The sequence below is a fragment of the Ahaetulla prasina genome, chromosome 2, assembly GCF_028640845.1.
Source record: "Ahaetulla prasina isolate Xishuangbanna chromosome 2, ASM2864084v1, whole genome shotgun sequence".
NCBI lineage: Eukaryota > Metazoa > Chordata > Lepidosauria > Squamata > Colubridae > Ahaetulla > Ahaetulla prasina.
The window spans coordinates 194833679-194852601 of NC_080540.1; the positions used below are offsets into that span (position 1 = coordinate 194833679).

Here is an 18923-nt window from a genome sequence, read left to right on the forward strand (position 1 = left end):
TCAGCAGAAGCACCTCACTGAGGACTACGAGCATAGGCTTTCCAAGCAGAGGGAATACCTGCGGGAGTGCAAGGCCAGATAAAGGCACCTGGAAGCTCAGTGGCTGAGATGGTCAGCCAGTTCCAGGCCATGATGCAGTCCCATTGGAACAAGGGCCTCTTCCCTTTGCCACCAGTGGCGCTTCCTTCCAGCCTTCACCAAAGCCCCACACCAGGAGGTTGAAGCAGATCTCAAGTCAGAATCTCTCCCCCGCTCTGACCTTAGAAAAAGATCCTGAAGGGGGAGACTCTCTGCAGCAACATAAACATTCATTGCATGTATCTGTCCCAGAGGCTGTAGTTTGATGACTTCTGATTTAGTGCAATATAAAAAAATGCAAATAATTTTTCTACGGACCACCAAAATTTTCTCGCGGACCACCAGTTGATGACCGCTGATCTATAGCTCAGAGGTGAGATTTGGGGATGATCTGTCATAGTTGTGAAAACCCATGAAAATCATAATATAACAGAATCAAGGAACTTTAGAGGTCTTCTAGACTAGTCCAACCCCTTGATGACATCAGCAATCCTCAGAACTTCCCTGAGAAACAGTTGTTCAACCTTTCTTTGAAAAGCAAATATTCAGTACTTTGCTGCAAAAAAATTTAGGATGTGGGGATAAAAAACCTATGAAAGGTTCATTGGATTCTTAGTGAAGAAAGCCTCCTTCCTTGACTGCTATTGCATATAAACAGCTCTAATGCTTCAATAATTAAAGAAAAACATCATAGTCATGCAATTCCTTTCCTTAACCAATTCCTCTCACAGATCACAGGAGCAGAGGAGAAATTAGGAAGGCACTCAGGCTTCTTCCTTGTTGTTATAGACATTCAATTATTTTAAAACTATACTTTATATTTTGGTAATTTTATTTAATAAAAGAGTACAAAAACGTGTCTATATGTATCTATATAGGTACATTTTACAGATGAATGTATTAGTGTGAAACAGAGTTAAAATCTGACTAGAGATGAAGGAAATACTACTAAAAGAAATTAACTAAATAACAAGCTTAGATATATTTATTCATTTATATATTCATTCCTTGTAATATTCAGCTTTCTCCACAAAAGTTCAAGGTGGAGTATATAATATTTAATCCTTCAATTTTTCTCCACAATAAAAATCGTATGAAGTAGCTTACCTGAGAGAGAGACTTGGTTCAGAGTTACACAGTGATCTTCTATGACTGAAGATGAATTTAATCTTGGGTTTTCTATATTCCTAATTAATGTCTTAATTGCCCCTTCACATAAAAAAACATTATCATAAAAGATAGGATACAAATACGAAATTGTTCATAGACCTTGCCCATTGGGCACTGCCTTCCTTCTGCCTTTGAAGGGACACCTTAGGACAATGGTCCCCAACCTTTCCAGCTTGGTGGACCAGCGGTAGGGGGAAGAGAGGTTGGTTCTGTGTGGGCGGTGGTGCATGCTAGTGCAAATGGCAAGTGAAGCTGTGTGTGAGTGCAAGTGTCTGCATGCATGCTCACCCGCCACTTGCATGGCCTGGTTCCAAAGGGGCTGCAGTCTGGTAGTGGCCATGGGACGTGGTTTGGAGACCCATGATTTAGAAAATGGTTAATTTGGAAAAAAAAATGCCTTGGAAATTAAAGCGGGGTGGGTGGGTTTGGAGAGTCGGGATTAATTAAACCTGTTCTCATGGTAATGCCATATCTATTGTTTCGTGTATATCAAAACTAGATGCAGGCCTTATGAGAGACATCAGCCCAATTGCAGTTCACTGCCTGCATATAAGTGGAAAATTGAGTGCAATTCTCTCTATAAAGAGCAATGATTGGTTAGTGTAGGGAATTACTTATTGTTAAGTGTTCTTAGCCCAGGCTGTTCTGGAAAGTCACTGCACCAATTCTTTCTTTTTCACAGGTTCTCCTGCACAATCTCTCCCACGTAGTATACTACCCAAAGTGACTTTTTTTCATCTTGAGGGATGATCTGTCCAGTCTTAGTTGATCCTGGGATCCTGAAAAACTGTAGGCTCCTCAGTATGCAGCTGTCATCTGCAGTTGAATGATAAAGTAGAAGCCAGCTGATAGCTCTTGTTACTTCCTTATCATTACCCTCACTCTAACTTGCTCAGTGAGTAATTCCCAGGGAAAAAGCAGCTTTTAATCAATTACTTATTTTGGGCTGCAGGCTTTGCTTATCTCATCACCCATTGTTATCATATAGAAAACTGGAGAATCAGCATTGCATAATGACCTAGGCATGCAAGTATCTTGAAGTTCCACATCCTTTTTCGGTAAAAGCAACAAAAATGCTTACTGTCTCTCTTCCTATTTAACAGATATGGCTGTTACAAGAAACAAGTCTGGTGATTTGCACAGTTACTTATCAGGCAGCAGGTTAAATAAACCAGAAGTGGAGGGAATCAAAACACTAGGAGTGGTGTCATTTCTTGTGCATATACATAATGAAAATGGGGAAAAATGATGTGTTCTAGGGTATAAGAACTGTGTGATTTGATTACATGGATGACACATTCCTCAAATATTCTGTATATTACAACTTTGAGCAATTGCTTTGTTAAATGATCTTAGTGTTGAAGTTTAGCATGAGTTATTTTGAATGGTCTTTGGGGAAAATGTGAACTCTTTTCTGAAAGGCTTTGGGCTACTGTCCACTAATGAGAGAGAAAAAATCTTCCCTTTGGTATCATGCTGGCTTGTGCTATTGTCTAAGGTTTCAACTAATAAAGCTTTAATATCTCAACTCTGAGAATTGTGCTTTCTCAGCAAGAAAATTGTAGAACAAAATAATTAGATGTTTGGCAGAAAACTGATTTCAAGGGTAGAATCAAGGTTGCTGGGTTTTGTTTTGTTTTTGAATTGCAACAGTTTTGCAGGGGTAATCTCCTGCTATTTTTTTTAAAAAATGTCATCACTTCATTACTAGCTCCTTTGCTTCCAGGCAATTTGAAGAACTTTATAGGAACCAAGTCACGATTCACAAAGAAGTAACTTTCTTACTACCATATGTGCAAGCTGCATCTAGATGTAGTTTTTAAATTGTGGCCAATTCAAATAAGTTTTTTACTAGTATTTTAATTGTATTTATAATGTATTTTTTTTACTTGGCTGTGAACTGCCCTGAGTCCTTTGGGAGAAGGGCGGTATACAAATTTAAATAATAAATAAATAAATAAATAAATAAATATAAAAATGTTTGTTTATTTATTTTATTTGTATCCTGCCATTATTATTTTTAATTCAAGGTGGCCAGCATATATTCAATACACCTTCTTTCTCCTATTTTCCCCACAACAACAACCCTGTCAGGTGAATTGGAATGAGAAAAAGTAACTGGCCCAAGGTCACCCAGCCAGCTTTCATGACTATGTAAGGTCTGACTAGAGCTTACCAGTCTCCTGGTTTCTGGTCTGGTGCCTTAGTCACTAGTCTAAACTGATTTAGAATTGGAATTGAGAAGCTCTTGCTACTTCATTCGTAGAATTCATTAATGAATTCAGATGAAGTTTTTCTCCATTTGTGGATGGAGAATATCCATCTTAGATATCACTGCACAATGACTTTGATTGGTAGCACTTGAGGTTTGTTCATATAAGTTACCCTCAGAAATGGAGCACTCGTTGCTGAGATGATTAACATTTGTACACCTTATGAAATAAATTAATGTGATTCCCATTCCCTCTCCCTCTCCCTTTCCCTCTCCTTCTCTCCCTCCCTCCCTCCCTGCCTCTTCTTTCCACTGCAGTAGACTCTAGGCAGTTTACATAATCCAAAAGTAAAAACAAAAAATAGATAAAAATATATATGGTAACATAGATAGCCTGGGCTAACAATAACAAACAACTACAACAAACAACTCCAAAATACATTACCCTAAGTCCTAAGACCAAGGCCAAAACTTAAAGGCTTTCTAGAATCCCTTTTCATATTTTTTTTTATTTACTTACTCACATTTTTTTGTTTTCTTATTATTGTTCCAACCACCTTTATATAGCCACTAGCTGTGGTGGTGCAGTGATTAGAATGTAGTATTGCAGGCTAATTCAGGAGTTTGATCCTGACTGACTCAAGGTTGATTCAGGCTTCTATCATTCTGAGGTTGGTAAAATAGGGACCCAGATTGTTGGGGGAAAGATGCTGACTCTAAACTGCTTATAGAGTGTTGTAAAGCACTATGAAATGGTATATAAGTCTAAGTGCTATTACTATATCAATTTGTATAGCCATCCATCTTGCAATTGCAATTCTGGGTGGAGTAGGCCAATGTGGAATATTTTGTGTTAATATTACGAAGTATATGATATTAGGAAAGGGGTTGTCTGAGTGAGTTAACTTAACCACATAGACTTCTCTTATACAAATAGCTAGACAGAAGAACAGCCAAGTAACTTGGGTGAAGAAAAGAAAGGTCTCTCAGCTTGCATATGCATATTACATAGCAAATTCTTCCCAAATAACAAAGGATTGCTATATGAATTAACAGAAACTACCTATCTGTATAATGAAGATATACTTGTAAAATGTTTGGTTTGCACTAAACCCAGCCGGTGCAAACATGCTTAACACCTTTAGTTAGTTTGGCATGATTACAAAAGGAGATAACATTAATAAGAACATGAAAAACCCCACTAAGGGGATGTGAGCTTGTGCCAAAAAGTTATATATAGCTGTTTTTCTCTTTTGATATATATTACCCAGAGGCTATCACAGCCATGTTTAAAAAAAGCCAGTCATTTATAAATTCAGCTAACATTAGTCATAAGTAATTTATTTATTTTATTTATTTATTTTGTCACAACAATATATGTAACTATCATACAGAACGGTTATATAGTATATAAAGGTATAGAAGAAAAGAAAAACAATAGGACAGGAACAGTAGGCACGTTTGTGCGCTTATGCAGACCCCTTATGGTCCTCTTAGGAATGGGGTGAGGTCAATAGTAGAAAGTTTTTGGTTAAAGCTTTTAGGATTATGGGAAGAGACCACAGAGTCAGGTAAAGTATTCCAAGCACTGATGATTCTGTTACAGAAGTCATATTTTCTGCAATCTAGATTAAAGCGGTTAACATTAAGTTTAAATCTATTGGTTGCTCTTGTATTATTGCAATTAAAGCTGAAGTAGTCTTTAACAGGAAGGACATTACAATAGATGATTCTATGAGTTAAACTTAGGTCTTGTTGAAGGCGACGGAGTTCCAAGTTTTCCAAGCCCAGGATTTTATGTCTAGTGGGATAAGGTATTTTGTTGTTTTCAGAGGAATGGAGAACTCTTCTTGTAAAATATTTCTGGACACGTTCAATTGTATTGATGTCAGAGATATGGTGAGGGTTCCAAACAGGTGAGCTGTATTCTAGAATTGGTCTAGCAAATGTTTTATATGCTCTGGTTAGTAGTGTAATGTTTTTGGAAAAGAAGGTACGCAAGATTAGGTTTACTACTCTTAGAGCCTTTTTTGCTATGTATTTGCAGTGGGCTTTGGCACTTAGATCATTTGACATGAAAACTCCAAGGTCTTTAATGGGATGAGGGTCATCTGTAAGGTAATGTCCATCAAGCAAGTACTTAGTGTTTGGGTTCTTTTTTCCTATATGTAAGACTGAGCATTTGCTGGTTGAGATTTGGAGTTGCCAAGGTTTAGACCAAGCGGTTAGATGATCAAGGTCTTTTTGAATGATAGATGTATTATCAGTGGTGTTAAATAGTTTGACATCATCAGCAAAGAGAACACAATTACTTGAGATATGGTCACAAAGATCATTAATGTATAATATAAAGAGTGTTGGTCCAAGGACGCTACCTTGAGGAACGCCACTCTTGACAGGAACAGGATTTGATAGAGCATTGCCAATTTTGACCACTTGTTGTCTGTTAGACAGAAAAGCAGATATCCATTTGTGAAGGGGTCCTGAAATGCCATAGGATTTTAGTTTTAGGAGAAGTTTATCATGTACTACTGAGTCAAAAGCTTTGCAGAAGTCTATGTAGATTGCATCTATTATTTTGCCTTGATCAAGATTTGTAGTCCATATGTTTTTACAGTGGAGAAGTTGTAAGTTGCATGATAATTTTTTCCTGAAACCAAATTGTTTATTGGAGAGTAGATTGTTTGCTTCTAAGTGTGAGATAATGTATTGGTTGATGATTGATTCCATGACTCTGCAGGTGACGCAGCATAGAGAGATTGGTCTGTAATTTTCGACTAAGCTGGGGTCTCCTTTTTTGAAGATGGGGATGACTGTGGCCAGTGACCACAGTTTGGGAAGGGACCTGGTAGTGAAAGCTTTATCAAAGATTATGCTTAGGGGTTCTGCTATATTAGTGGAAAGTTTTTTTAAGAAGTAGGCACATAGTCCATCGGGTCCAATAGATAGCGATGGTTTTATGTTATGAAGAGCTTTTCCAATATTTTCTTCTGTGAAGTCTATATGAGTTAAGTCATCATGTTCATTGCTGGTACGTTTGTGGAATGTCGGATATGTGTCATCGCTGTTAACAAAAACTGAGCCAAAGAATATGTTGAAGAGGTTGGCTTTAACTGTTTCGTCATTGCATTCTTTGTTGTTAGAATCTTTTAGTGGTGGGATGGATCTTGAGTCTTTAAGTTTATTGTTAACAAAATTATAAAAGGCACGATTGGAATTTGTGCGCAGAAGGTCCTCTTCTTGTTTGGTGTGGTAATTTGTGCATTCAGTTTTTATTTGGTTGCATATATTTCTGTAGCGGTTTTTGAAATTTGCTACAAAGCCTTTTTGTTTCTTTTCCAGAGGATTTTTTTTGATTGAAGCTTTTTATTGATATGGGTAGTTTGCTTTTCCTGATCATGGTTGTCATTTGTGGTACATATAGTTTAATGACTCTATTGATTTTGCCTTGATCAAGATTTGTAGTCCATATGTTTTACAGTGGAGAAGTTGTAAGTTGCATGATAATTTTTTCCTGAAACCAAATTGTTTATTGGAGAGTAGGTTGTTTGCTTCTAAGTGTGAGGTAATGGATTGGTTGATGATTGATTCCATGACTTTGCAGGTGACGCAGCATAGAGAGATTGGTCTGTAATTTTTGACTAAGCTGGGGTCTCCTTTTTTGAAGATGGGGATGACTGTGGCCAGTGACCACAGTTTGGGAAGGGAACTGGTAGTGAAAGCTTTATCAAAGATTATGCTTAGGGGTTCTGTTATATTAGTGGAAAGTTTTTTTAAGAAGTAGGCACATAGTCCATCGGGTCTAATAGATAGCGATGGTTTTATGTTATGAAGAGCTTTTCCAATATTTTCTTCTGTGAAGTCTATATGAGTTAAGTCATCATGTTCATTGCTGGTACGTTTGTGGAATGTCGGATATGTGTCATCGCTGTTAACAAAAACTGAGCCAAAGAATATGTTGAAGAGGTTGGCTTTAACTGTTTCGTCATTGCATTCTTTGTTGTTAGAATCTTTTAGTGGTGGGATGGATCTTGAGTCTTTAAGTTTATTGTTAACAAAATTATAAAAGGCACGATTGGAATTTGTGCGCAGAAGGTCCTCTTCTTGTTTGGTGTGGTAATTTGTGCATTCAGTTTTTATTTGGTTGCATATATTTCTGTAGCGGTTTTTGAAATTTGCTACAAAGCCTTTTTTGTTTCTTTTCCAGAGGGATATTTTTTTGATTGAAGCTTTTTTATTGATATGGGTAGTTTGCTTTTCCTGATCATGGTTGTCATTTGTGGTACATATAGTTTAATGATTCTATTGATTTCAAGTAGGAAAACTCTATAGTGGTCTTCAGCAGTTATGCAGTTTGCAAACAGATTTTGCCAGTCCAGAAATGAAAGATCGTTGTTTATAAGGTCGTAGTTGGCTTTTTTGAACTTGTAGATGGGGATATTATTGTTATGATGATTTGAGTATGGACGTATATTGGGACGAAAATCAATCATGCAGTGGTCACTGTTGGAAAAAGGTTCTTTAATTTGTAGTCCATAAATTGAGTTTGGGTTGTTGCAGAAGATGAGATCAAGGCAGTTGTTGAGTCTTGTATTGTTAGTTACAAGTTGTTCAAGGTTTGTAACAGCGTTGTATAGTGTAGTATGGATTGTAGTATGGATTGGATCAGTTGTACATTCATTAGTTATCCAGTTAATGAGAGGTAGATTTAGGTCGCCCAGGAAGATGAGAGGGTATGGGCAAGAGGTAGCCCATGTTAGCAGTGAGGTTAGCATATTTGCATGGGTAATGTCATAGTCAGGGGCTCTGTAGCATAGTAAGAATCGAAGAGTAGTGTTAAGGGATAGGTCGCATACAATAGTTTCAGGGAAAGGAAGTTTGTGTGCAACTTGAATATTTTTTAGATTCAGTGACTTTTTGTAAAAGATAGCCACTCCACCACCTCTTCGGATTTCACGATCTAATAGAATGGAAGAAGCAATAGAACTTTTAGTTACAGCATGTTTCCATAGACTTTAATGGGACCTATTTGGGACTAAGAGGGCCAGTTTGGTGTGGTGGTTAAAGCACCAGTCTAGAAACCAGGAGACTGTGAGTCCTAGTCCCACATTAGCCACCATGAGGTGGGTGATATTGGGCTAGTCATTCACACTTAGTCCTAGGGAGGAGGCAGTTACCAGAACTCGAAAACTGACAGGAGGAAGGAAGGAAGGAAGGAAGGAAGGAAGGAAGGAAGGAAGGAAGGAAGGAAGGAAGGAAGGAAGGAAGGAAGGAAGGAAGGAAGGAAACCAGAACTAACTATAATTGCCTTGCATATTTGAAGGCAATGTATTCACAAATGAAAGTGTGAGAGGTGAGAATTTTTGAAATAATACCGTGAGTTATTTTCTTCTCCAATGGCTTCCGAGTTGATAACATCTCTGTTTCCCCATAATAATTAGATAATAAAACAAATCTGCTGTACTGAGTGCCTTGACAACTAGCCATGGCAATGGGGAACCTCTTGTCACCCAATTTCCCTAATAGCTTTCAGTATGATGACCTCCATATATTTTAGAGCTATAAGAAAACCATCTGTCTGAAAACTTACACAGTAGTGCTAATCTGTAGAGAACCAACTACAATGGAACTTCAGACCTTTAAGTTTCAAAAAGTGATAAAAATAATGCATTATTTAGGGGGAAAGAGAGCAGTAGTTGGAAGAGTTTTATCTTTCTGCCCTTCCTGTTGTTTTTCCCCCCCAGACATTTCTATTAGAAATTTTCATGGGGAAAATGATTTTAGTATAGAATTTAGGAGATTCCTTTTAATCAGTCACTTTTCCAAGTTGCATCCTTTTATTTTCCCATTCTATGTATATTCCGTAGAATCTTGATTTCTCAGAAAGATTGTATTGTACAGATGGTGGAGCAATATTAGCAACATTCAGTGAAATAAAGTCAGATTGATTTGGTAATAACAACTGGATGTAAAAGGAGGCCAAGCAGCCACGTGCTTGATTAAAAATAGAGATAATAACTTCTGCTGTGCATCAGCTTAAAACATGCAGTGCTATACAGTATGATCCAGTAGTTCAATTGTTCTTCCACTTCAGGGACATAGTCACTACTCACCTGGGATGTTCTGTAATATCCCTTCAGTAACAGTTTTTACTGAACTGAATTTGAGTATTGAGAAAAAGGTGATTTTAGCTTTGCCAGTTGTGTCCTGTCTCCAAAGTGCTGAGAGTTTATCTTTGATGTACAAACTGATAGAAAGATTTCATGATGGATATGTGGGATGATAAGAAATAACTTGAGAATTTTGAGAAGATGCTACAACTCATCATTTTATATGACTGCTACGCTGACTGACAGCTTAGATAGTCAGAAGATGGTTAACCTAACCTTTATTCCTTAAAGTTTGAATCCATTGATTCTGGTTTCTGCAGTCTGGGGCACTAAAGAATAAATTCTTCATATATTTAGCAACCCTACATGTTTTTGAAGAATACTCCCTTATCTATTAGAGATCTTGAAATGGAAGGGGGACAATAATCTGTCAGATATGCTCTAGTGAACCTCACACTGAACAAGAAATTTAGATGACTTTTAGATTCCTTTCCAATTCTATGTTCCAAAGGTGCTTTTCTAAAAAGCAACTCGAGTTTCTTAGGTTTTTCCCCTTGAAAATGTTTTGCTTTCTATATTCAAGGGAAACCCCTCCCCCCCCCCAAGAAAGTCCAGTTGTCTGCTGATCATGGATGGCTTTGAGTGAATAGGCTTTCCACACTGAGTTAAAGCCATAACCACCACATTTCCTTTTGTGTACCCATAGAATGGGCTGTAATTCTGTAAGAGCTGTAAGGATTATTTTTTCTTTCCTCATGCCAGGGATCATTGACAGATCACTTTATAAGCATAAAGGTGTGTTGGTATGGAGAAAAAAGCATGACCTTTTTCTTTTAGTTGTCCTCTCTTTCTAAAGGCAATGGATGGTGTTACCTTTGAGCCTAGTACCCCAACCATTTCTCTCTTGTATATGAAATCTTTCAAAGGTCATCTGGATCAGAGAAAGCTAACAGTAAGAATGTAGGTAGCTTTAGATAGCTAAAGATCTTCTGAAGTTACTTAGTAGTTGCAAAAGAAGCTGTTGCTCTAGAGAGAAGCACAAGTGATATTTTAAACAATGTTTGGGGCAAGAGAAGGCATGTTTTAACCTGTAGTCTTCTTGTGAATATCTGTTTTGCCATTCCTGAGCAGCAAAGTGCCAGAAACCAAAGGAATGATAGAAACCTTCTGAAAGAGATGGATTAGGGATATGAGCCCAAACAGTTGCAGTTGCTAATCTCAAATGCTTTATTAACTGTGTATTTAAATAAAGCCTAGATATCCGCAAATGGTCACTCCACCTCCCTGCTGTTTACCTCCTTTGACAAGCCATTCACACTGTGTTTTATTTGCCCTCATTATCTCACAGAGCCGAGACAAGAAAGAAGAGCACAGAGATGGCCCTTTCACCTGCACAGTTCAAAATCTTTACTACAGAACTGGAGGTTCCACACAAGCCTGGGGACTACAAAAGAAAGCTGCAATGAATATACAATACTCACTGAATATTCAACCTGAATTATGTTTATATCTGATTTCTTTTTATCTCTTGTGACTAACCCAGTGGATAGACTTACCATAAAGGTTTAACACAATGATAAATGGTATCCTCATGCAGCTCACTGGTTTTGTGATTTATCTTGTACAATCCATGTTGGGAACTGTCATGAGTTTCTAATAAGATGGGTGCCTATATAAATAAATAAATAAATAAAAACCCAAATGTTGCTGGAGTTATTTTCTAATTGCTGATCAGTTTAGATTTAGATTGATCAGTTATAGTATATTGCCTGAAAAAAATATGAAGGTGCCTCCTCGTCTTTTCTACTGTAAGTAGAAAAGTAAAACTAATTACTCATTTTTCCTTTCAAATCCATTCTCTCGAGCCATTGCAAGCACAATGTCAACAGGACCAACAGCTGCCTTGCCAGATTATCCTGCAAGAATTAAAAGCATTATTGGATACACTATGCTCAGAATATGTTGTATTACAAGGCTGGGATTTCTGCCCTATGTTGCATTTTTTGCAAGGGCAAAGTCCAATTCAAGTTGTAACAGATTCATTTTTTTGCCTTCACTAAGCAGAAGCTGACTCCAAGTGTGCGGTGTGGTACTCTCGTTCTGCCCTCTCCCATCTTTCCCTCTTTTGGAGTAAGATCTAATATTGATTTAATAGTATCTCTGAAGTTCCATCACTACCAGTAATGCATAAGCATTCTTCCTGAAGCATTATTGTACCTCTCAAGCAAGTATTGGTTCTAAAATATTCTTCCTAATTTCTGCTCCCAAGGTCACAGTGTTCCAGTGTTGAGAGTTCCATCCTTCTACTCTGCATTTAGATTTCCATCATGCAAGAGCTATGGAGAGCATGGGAAGTAATCTGCTGTGCCATATAAATTGTTAGAGAGAAGCAGTTTTGAAGAAAAACTTCATAGTGGGCTTGATGCAGTTGATCCAGTGGATCTGTTCACCTGGGCTGTGGACTGGTAATCATGGATCATCAACAATGTGAACCTTGCACCATCTGTGCTCTGTTCTAAAGGCCTCTTGTGAAGGCATTTGTTGGTAGCAATTGGTGCATCAATGACGCACAGTAAGAATCTGCAAATTCTTGCTCCTTTCATGCTTCCTACATGTTCTTGTTGAGCAGTACTTTTATGCCTATTGATTCCCTTTCAGTTCTGTCAACCCTGATTGAGCACTACCTTAAAGATTATTATGTTTTGCATTCTTATAATGTACCATCATCAGTATTAGATGTGAGGTTGGAGAGAGTGCAATGGTTAAATCTGTCAAAAAAGTATCGCGTATATAAAGAAAAAGCAGAATAAAACCTGAAGCAGAATAAGTGCTTCAGAGCAATTTGGAAACATTTACAAAAGCTTTTCCTGTGTATTTAAGGATGATGACGCAGAATCAGAACTAAATAGACTTTATCCCTTAATTCATTTGTTGATATTTGAAGCTAATACTGAGTTAGTATAAAGCCCTTATTGGAGGTTCAGCAATGGGTGTATCCTATACCGTATAAAAGGGTATACGTGCCACTTCAGTAACAGAAAATTACAATTTTTTCTGGTCTTATCTATACTTGCATCAGATAGAAGTCTGTATAATTGAAACATATGAAGAAACTTCACAGAAAAATACCATGCTAAGGAGGAAAATAAAAAAAACCCTTTCCTCAGCATTTTCAAGGAATTTCTTCTTCTTCTTCTTCTTCTTCTTCTTCTTCTTCTTCTTCTTCTTCTTCTTCTTCTTCTTCTTCTTCTTCTTCTTCTTCTTCTTCTTCTTCTTCTTCTTCTTCTTCTTCTTCTCCTCCTCCTCCTCCTCCTCCTCCTCCTCCTCCTCCTCCTCCTCCTCCTCCTCCTCCAGTCAACTGGGAAACCAACTGTATTTCATAATAATCCTTATCTCATCATTGTAAGAATATTACTCTCAATGTGCAATTCAGGATAAAATGTCTGGGGGTGTGTCCTAGTCTGGGTTTATAATGTTATAAGGAGAATATAGGAAGTGTTATTTGCCCAAACTCATACAACTTTTTTTATTGATTTCTAATTTTCTTACGATAAAGTTCTCAGAGTTGTTCTGGAGTCTGGTGGCTTCTCATAAAACATTTTTTTCCTTAAAAATGCAAATTTTCTTCCTAAATATAGAATTATTGGGCACAATCATTGAGGGCAGAAAATCTGACCCAAGCAGGCTGAATTTGCAAGTTACACTGTAGCTTTACACTGTAAAAGGAGTCTGATGGCATGTTCTCCATTGCCATGTTCTCCAGAGGGAGATATTTAAGAGCAGAGAACAATAACTTAAGAAATGAGATGACAAAAAAGGAAGAAAGAAAGAAAAATAGAGCTGTGGAGTCCTTGGTGCTCTCTGAACTTAGCGGTTTTCTTGTGGAGATTTCAATACCCGACTAGGTAACATCTTCAGTACTCCATCTAGGAGCTTGAAGAAATCAGCTGACAAAAGGAAAATTAAGCATTCACTTTCTCTGCCACAAAACCTCTATCCAAGGATGCTTTCCAGTGAGAAGGCACTTTATTTATTTATTTATTTTTGTCACAACAATATATGTAAGTATCATATAAAAAGATTATATAGTATATAAACATATATATGAGTAAGTATTAGGAGGTATAAGCATATATATATATATAGGAAGAAGAAAAGAAAAACAATAGGACAGGAACGGTAGGCACGTTTGTGCGCTTATGCAGACCCCTTATGGTCCTCTTAGGAATGGGGTGAGGTCAATAGTAGAAAGTTTTTGGTTAAAGCTTTTAGGATTATGGGAAGAGACCACAGAGTCAGGTAAAGTATTCCAAGCACTGATGATTCTGTTACAGAAGTCATATTTTCTGTAATCTAGATTAAAGTGGTTAACATTAAGTTTAGATCTATTGGTTGCTCTAGTATTATTGCAATTAAAGCTGAAGTAGTCTTTAACAGGAAGGACATTACAATAGATGATTCTATGAGTTAAACTTAGGTCTTGTCGAAGGCGACGGAGTTCCAAGTTTTCTAAGCCTAGATTTCAAGTCTGGTGGGATAAGGTATTTTGTTGTTTTCAGAAGAATGGAGAACTCTTCTTGTAAAATATCAGACTAATATCAGACTAATATAATAAACTCTAAATTTGGATGGCTGCATATTTCAAAAGAGGTTTATGACCGTTCTATTCACATAAAGAAAATATTGTGCTAATGTCAGTCACTGAAATACATTTATAGTATCAATTGTTTTAGGAACTGGGGAGAAAAAGGAAAAGGATCAGTGGAAGTCAAAGCTTGCATTATTTGTACCTTCATATTAACAGAAGCCTGAGGGCCCAGCACGGCAAGTGGAAACAGGCAGTGTGCAGAAAAATATCTCAGATCAAAGGAGGCATGCAAAGTTATGGCAAAATGGGTAGAAGGCAGCAGCAGGACAATTGTGAGGGCAAACTGTGGACTGAATGTCAAATGTGGTTAAGCAGTTGGATTCTAGCATGGGGTGTGTCTCCGTGAGCATGTGAGGAAGAGATAATATCCCTGAGGGTGGGGGGGATAGAGCAGCAAAGTGACAGCCAGAGGCTTCAGTCTCAAAACCATTGCAGACAATGAAGTTACTGTGCAGTCACTGGGGGGGAAAAGATACATGTTCCATTCCAAGGAGTCAAAAGTGTGTTTGAACTGCACATTCCAGGAGGAAACCATGATACAAAGAAGAAGTGGGTGGGAAAGTTATCAACTTCTTTTTCCTTCAGGGATGTTATTTTGACCAATTTCCCTGCCACTCCTCCTCCATCTCCTCCTCTGTCATGCCTCCAGCCAGAGTAGGAAGAGAAAGCTTGGTCTCTGCTCTGAAATGATATACTTTGCTAACCCCTAAGGAGAAGGTGGAGTAAGTGACTTGGAGAAAGAGAGAAGTTTTGCAAAGAATTCAAAAGTGAAATCATGAGGACATCTCTGCAGGTAGGATGGAGCCCACTTTTCTTTCTCTTTGCTCATCTCATTTTAGGTATTTATCTTCTCAGGCATTAGTTGCTTTAATTTGAGAACTAAAAGATGTGTTGTTAATTCGCTCCTGATATTAAGAATGAAAACATACACTCTGTCTCTACTACCACACAAATGTTTACCAGCTAAAATGGAACTTGTGTTTGTGTTTTTGTGTGTATATGTATTTTTAGGGCCAGACTTAGCTTTAAGATAGAGAAATTACCAGTTCAGAAAGCAGATAGGGTTTTGTTTTGTTTTTTAGCTTGGATCGAAGATCATTTACAGCCAGGCTCAGAATTAGCGGGACAAATTACACATCAAAAACTTTCAGTATATAGCAGCAACATATCTATTTTTAGAAATTAAACATACAAAGGCTTCCTCTGCAACAAAATTTGTGTGTGTGTGTGTGTGTGTGTGTCTGTGTGTGTGTCTGTGTATATATATATATATATACATACATACATACATACATACATACATACATATGAAAACAAATGCAGGATACTGCTTTCATGTGGTGATACCCATTTCCCCATGCTCCACCGAGCAACGATTATGTCTTTTTATGGAATTAAATTTTTAATATTCTCTACTTCTTCCACTGCAGATGTGTAGTCATTTCCTAAATATTGAACAGCAACATTCCAACAAGTGTTATCTACAACTGCTTTTGAAATGTAATGATATGAAATGCAATGAGTCAACTGGGTGTCTGGCTGCACTGATCTTGGCTTGTCAGCTACTTTCATTTACAATAGTTGACCTCCACTCCACCCCCCCACTCCACCCCCCTTGAATATGCTATGCTGAATTTGTTTAAGCTAAACTTATTTTAAAGTAAGATCAATTGCAAATGGTAGAGATGGTCCTTAAGAACTATACGAACAACAAATACAAACTCGATAAGATTTTTTTTTTGTGCTTGCTACTTAGATAAAGTCACATTTTATGTTAATTGCTCAATTTAATTTAATAACATATGTTGCAATGAAAACTTGTTTGATGATAAAATACATATATCCCACTCACTTTGCAGTGAGACCAGTGGTGGGATTCAGCCAGTTTGCACCACTTCGGGAGAACCGGTTGTTAACTTTCTGAGCAGTTTGGCAAACTGGTTGTTGGAAGAAATCATTAGGGCAGAGAACTGGTTGTTAAATTACTTGTATCCCACCACTGAGTGAGACCCCTGTGTCTGTCTTAACCCAAGGGACAGCCATTCTACCTGGTTCCAGTTTTGAAGCCAAACTGGGAAAAATAATTGTCTTCCTTCTGTCGGAAAAGCATAAACAACTTTTAAATCTTTTAAATCAGAACAGATTGAAATTTGCAGGAACTAGAGCATAAGAAAATGCTAAATACCATAGGATTCACAATAGGGACTTATAAACCACACACTTTAGTATTTGTTTTCTTTTTAGCTAAAAGAGAAGAAAATTTTAACATAGGCCAGATCACTATTAACACTATTATGTTTGCCAAATTTCACAGAGCATTGTATCACGGTGACAGGCTTAGTTCCTGCGATGAGAAATAGATATGACAAATCTCAGAACAACATTAATGGGGTTTTGGGCAAGGGAAAGGAGAAGTAACAAGGAATTAGAACTAATGCTTGGGAGTAAAAAGCAGTGAAGAAGATTACATGAGATTAATTTATTCATCTATTCCCAAAACAAAACAAAACAAAACTCATCTTTAAAATTATCATATAAACAAGTCTGACACAAAACATATTCTTCCCATCCCCCAACTTCTACTGCTGAGAGATGAGAGATAGTAAACCAAATAAATAATAAAAATAACATTTATTTTTCAAATTCTCTTCTAGCATCATTTCTGAGGTACTATCTTTGATATAACCAATGATAATCTGTAAAGGACATTTCAGTTACAGAGCAAATCTAACATCATTGAATCCAGCAATCTCTCTACGCTTTTCCTGCCAAAGTGATTTATTTAAGCAAAAACAACATTTGGCACGGGCAGAGCTCCTAAACTTCAGATCAAAAGTGGAATTTTATGGAGAATTTTGTATCAGGAAAAATTAACCGTGTCATTTTTACAGAATACCAAAAATAGCACTGAGTTGCCTGATACATACAAAGTTCAGATTTCACATAATGATGCAAACTTCACAAAATGAGAAAACAGCTGATATTTACATGTATGACATTCTTTTTTTTAATTAAACATTGGGAATGTTGCACAATATTCAATAAAGTGAAGAATATTTCTGTTCTATGGATTTGCTTTGATGAATTTATTAACACCTAAGGCTACACATATACTAAAGTTACTTTGACTTGGAAATTAGATATAATTATATATTGTTTGCACCTTAAAGATTTATGTTAATTCTGCCATGTTTTCTTTAATGAGGCTAACTAAGTTTTGTTTTGGCTTACTCCAAATAAGAAAATGTAAGATAGCTCCTTACTACCTTTGTCACTGTTTTAGAACTGAGTATGATAAAACATTTTCTTAGAATGACATGCCTCAAACTTCCCAGTTGGGAATACCAGATGTTTCAGCTCCAACTCCTATGGAGATCACTAGATTGAAGATTATCATAAATGTATGTATGTGTGTGTGTGTGTGTGTGTGTGTGTGTGTATACACACACATGTGTATGTGTATGTGATTGGAGGGGTTTGAAATGGCTAATGTTGCAGCTGCGGTCTGGCTTCTGGTCCTTGGTCGTGCTTCATGATCAGTGTGGGTTTGGGTCTGCTTTCTGGGTGGATGTGCGGTGGTGACATCCTGTGTGGACCTTGTGAGTGTGGGTCTGGTGTCATTCCTCCCTAACACGAGGAATGACACCAGACCCACACTCACATGGTCCACACAGGATGTCACCACCGCACATCCACCCAGAAAGCAGACCCAAACCCACACTGATCATGAAGCACGACCAAGGACCAGAAGCCAGACCGCAGCTGCAACATTAGCCATTTCAAACCCCTCCAATCCATTCATGCAGCAGACTGACACCCACTATGAAGATGTAGCACGACCACAAAGCCAAACAACAGCTATGCAGCTCACCAGCTCAAATCCCCCTGCAGCACAGACTAGACTGAGCACAACCAAGCCCCCACCAACACATGACACACCCCCAGCCAATCAGAGCACAGAAAAACCCCCATCCAATCAGAGCACAGCCAAGCTCCCACCCAATCAGTTCAAACCCCCACTAGCAGTTAAAAGGAAGAAACAGCTGCGATCACACATTGCTCCCAGAAGCACGAAGCTGAAGCCTGAAGATGACGAATGAGACTTCGTCGAAACGTCGCCAAGACACTTCCAATTTTACACGGGAGAAAACCCGAACAACCAAAGACCTATATATATATATATATATATATATATATATATATATATATACATATATATACATATATATATATATATATATATATATCTCCTTGGTTACACCAAGAACCCCAGAAAATGGTTTTTCCAAATCTTTTCCCTGAATCTTTTATTTCAGGGATTTGGCAATCCTTGCTTTATAGGCCTGCATACAGAAATGGCAACAGTTGAGGATGACCTGGAAGTGATTATATGGCTGAAGGTGATAGGTGGGTTTTGGGCTTGCTCTCTGCATACAATAATCGTTTTCCTCCTTCCTCAGCTGCCACTCTCTCTACGATTATATCACACAGATTTATAACTGCAGAAAAAATATGTAGCACAACGCGACATGCTGAATTCAGATTTCAGCTCTAGAAAATTATAGAATTATGTAAAAATAACCGTGATGATTGGTTGACAAGCTAACAAATGTTCAGGAGATGGTTTGGTAAACAGACTGTTCCAAGTTTCTCCATTATCTATGAAAAGGTTCAGCTCTTTGCCACTTCATAGAAAAATGGTTAA

At 37.6% G+C, this 18923-nt stretch overlaps 2 protein-coding genes across 4 annotated transcripts in view; one reads left to right on the forward strand and one right to left on the reverse strand.

Moving 5' to 3' along the window:
* Positions 1 to 7284: 7284 nt before the first annotated feature.
* LOC131193072 (uncharacterized) lies at positions 7285 to 14489 on the reverse strand. The gene is made up of 3 exons (XM_058172862.1): positions 14361 to 14489; positions 11127 to 11239; positions 7285 to 8420 (listed from the first exon to the last, which is right to left on the reverse strand). The coding sequence occupies exons 2-3, from the start codon at positions 11161 to 11163 to the stop codon at positions 7639 to 7641; spliced, it is 819 nt and encodes a 272-aa protein (XP_058028845.1). The 5' UTR covers positions 11164 to 11239; positions 14361 to 14489; the 3' UTR covers positions 7285 to 7638.
* A 186-nt stretch (positions 14490 to 14675) lies between these two features.
* Positions 14676 to 18923, forward strand: part of KEL (Kell metallo-endopeptidase (Kell blood group)) — a 43312-nt gene continuing 39064 nt past the window's right edge. Inside the window, exon 1 of one of the 3 annotated variants that reach the window (XR_009153839.1) lies at positions 14676 to 15011. Coding sequence is in view for 2 of the 3 variants with exons in the window: in XM_058172857.1 (XP_058028840.1) it covers positions 14994 to 15011 (18 nt within the window). In the remaining variant the exon portion in view is untranslated. The remainder of the gene's footprint in view (positions 15012 to 18923) is intronic. The other 2 variants (XM_058172857.1, XM_058172856.1) reach the window with 2 other exon arrangements.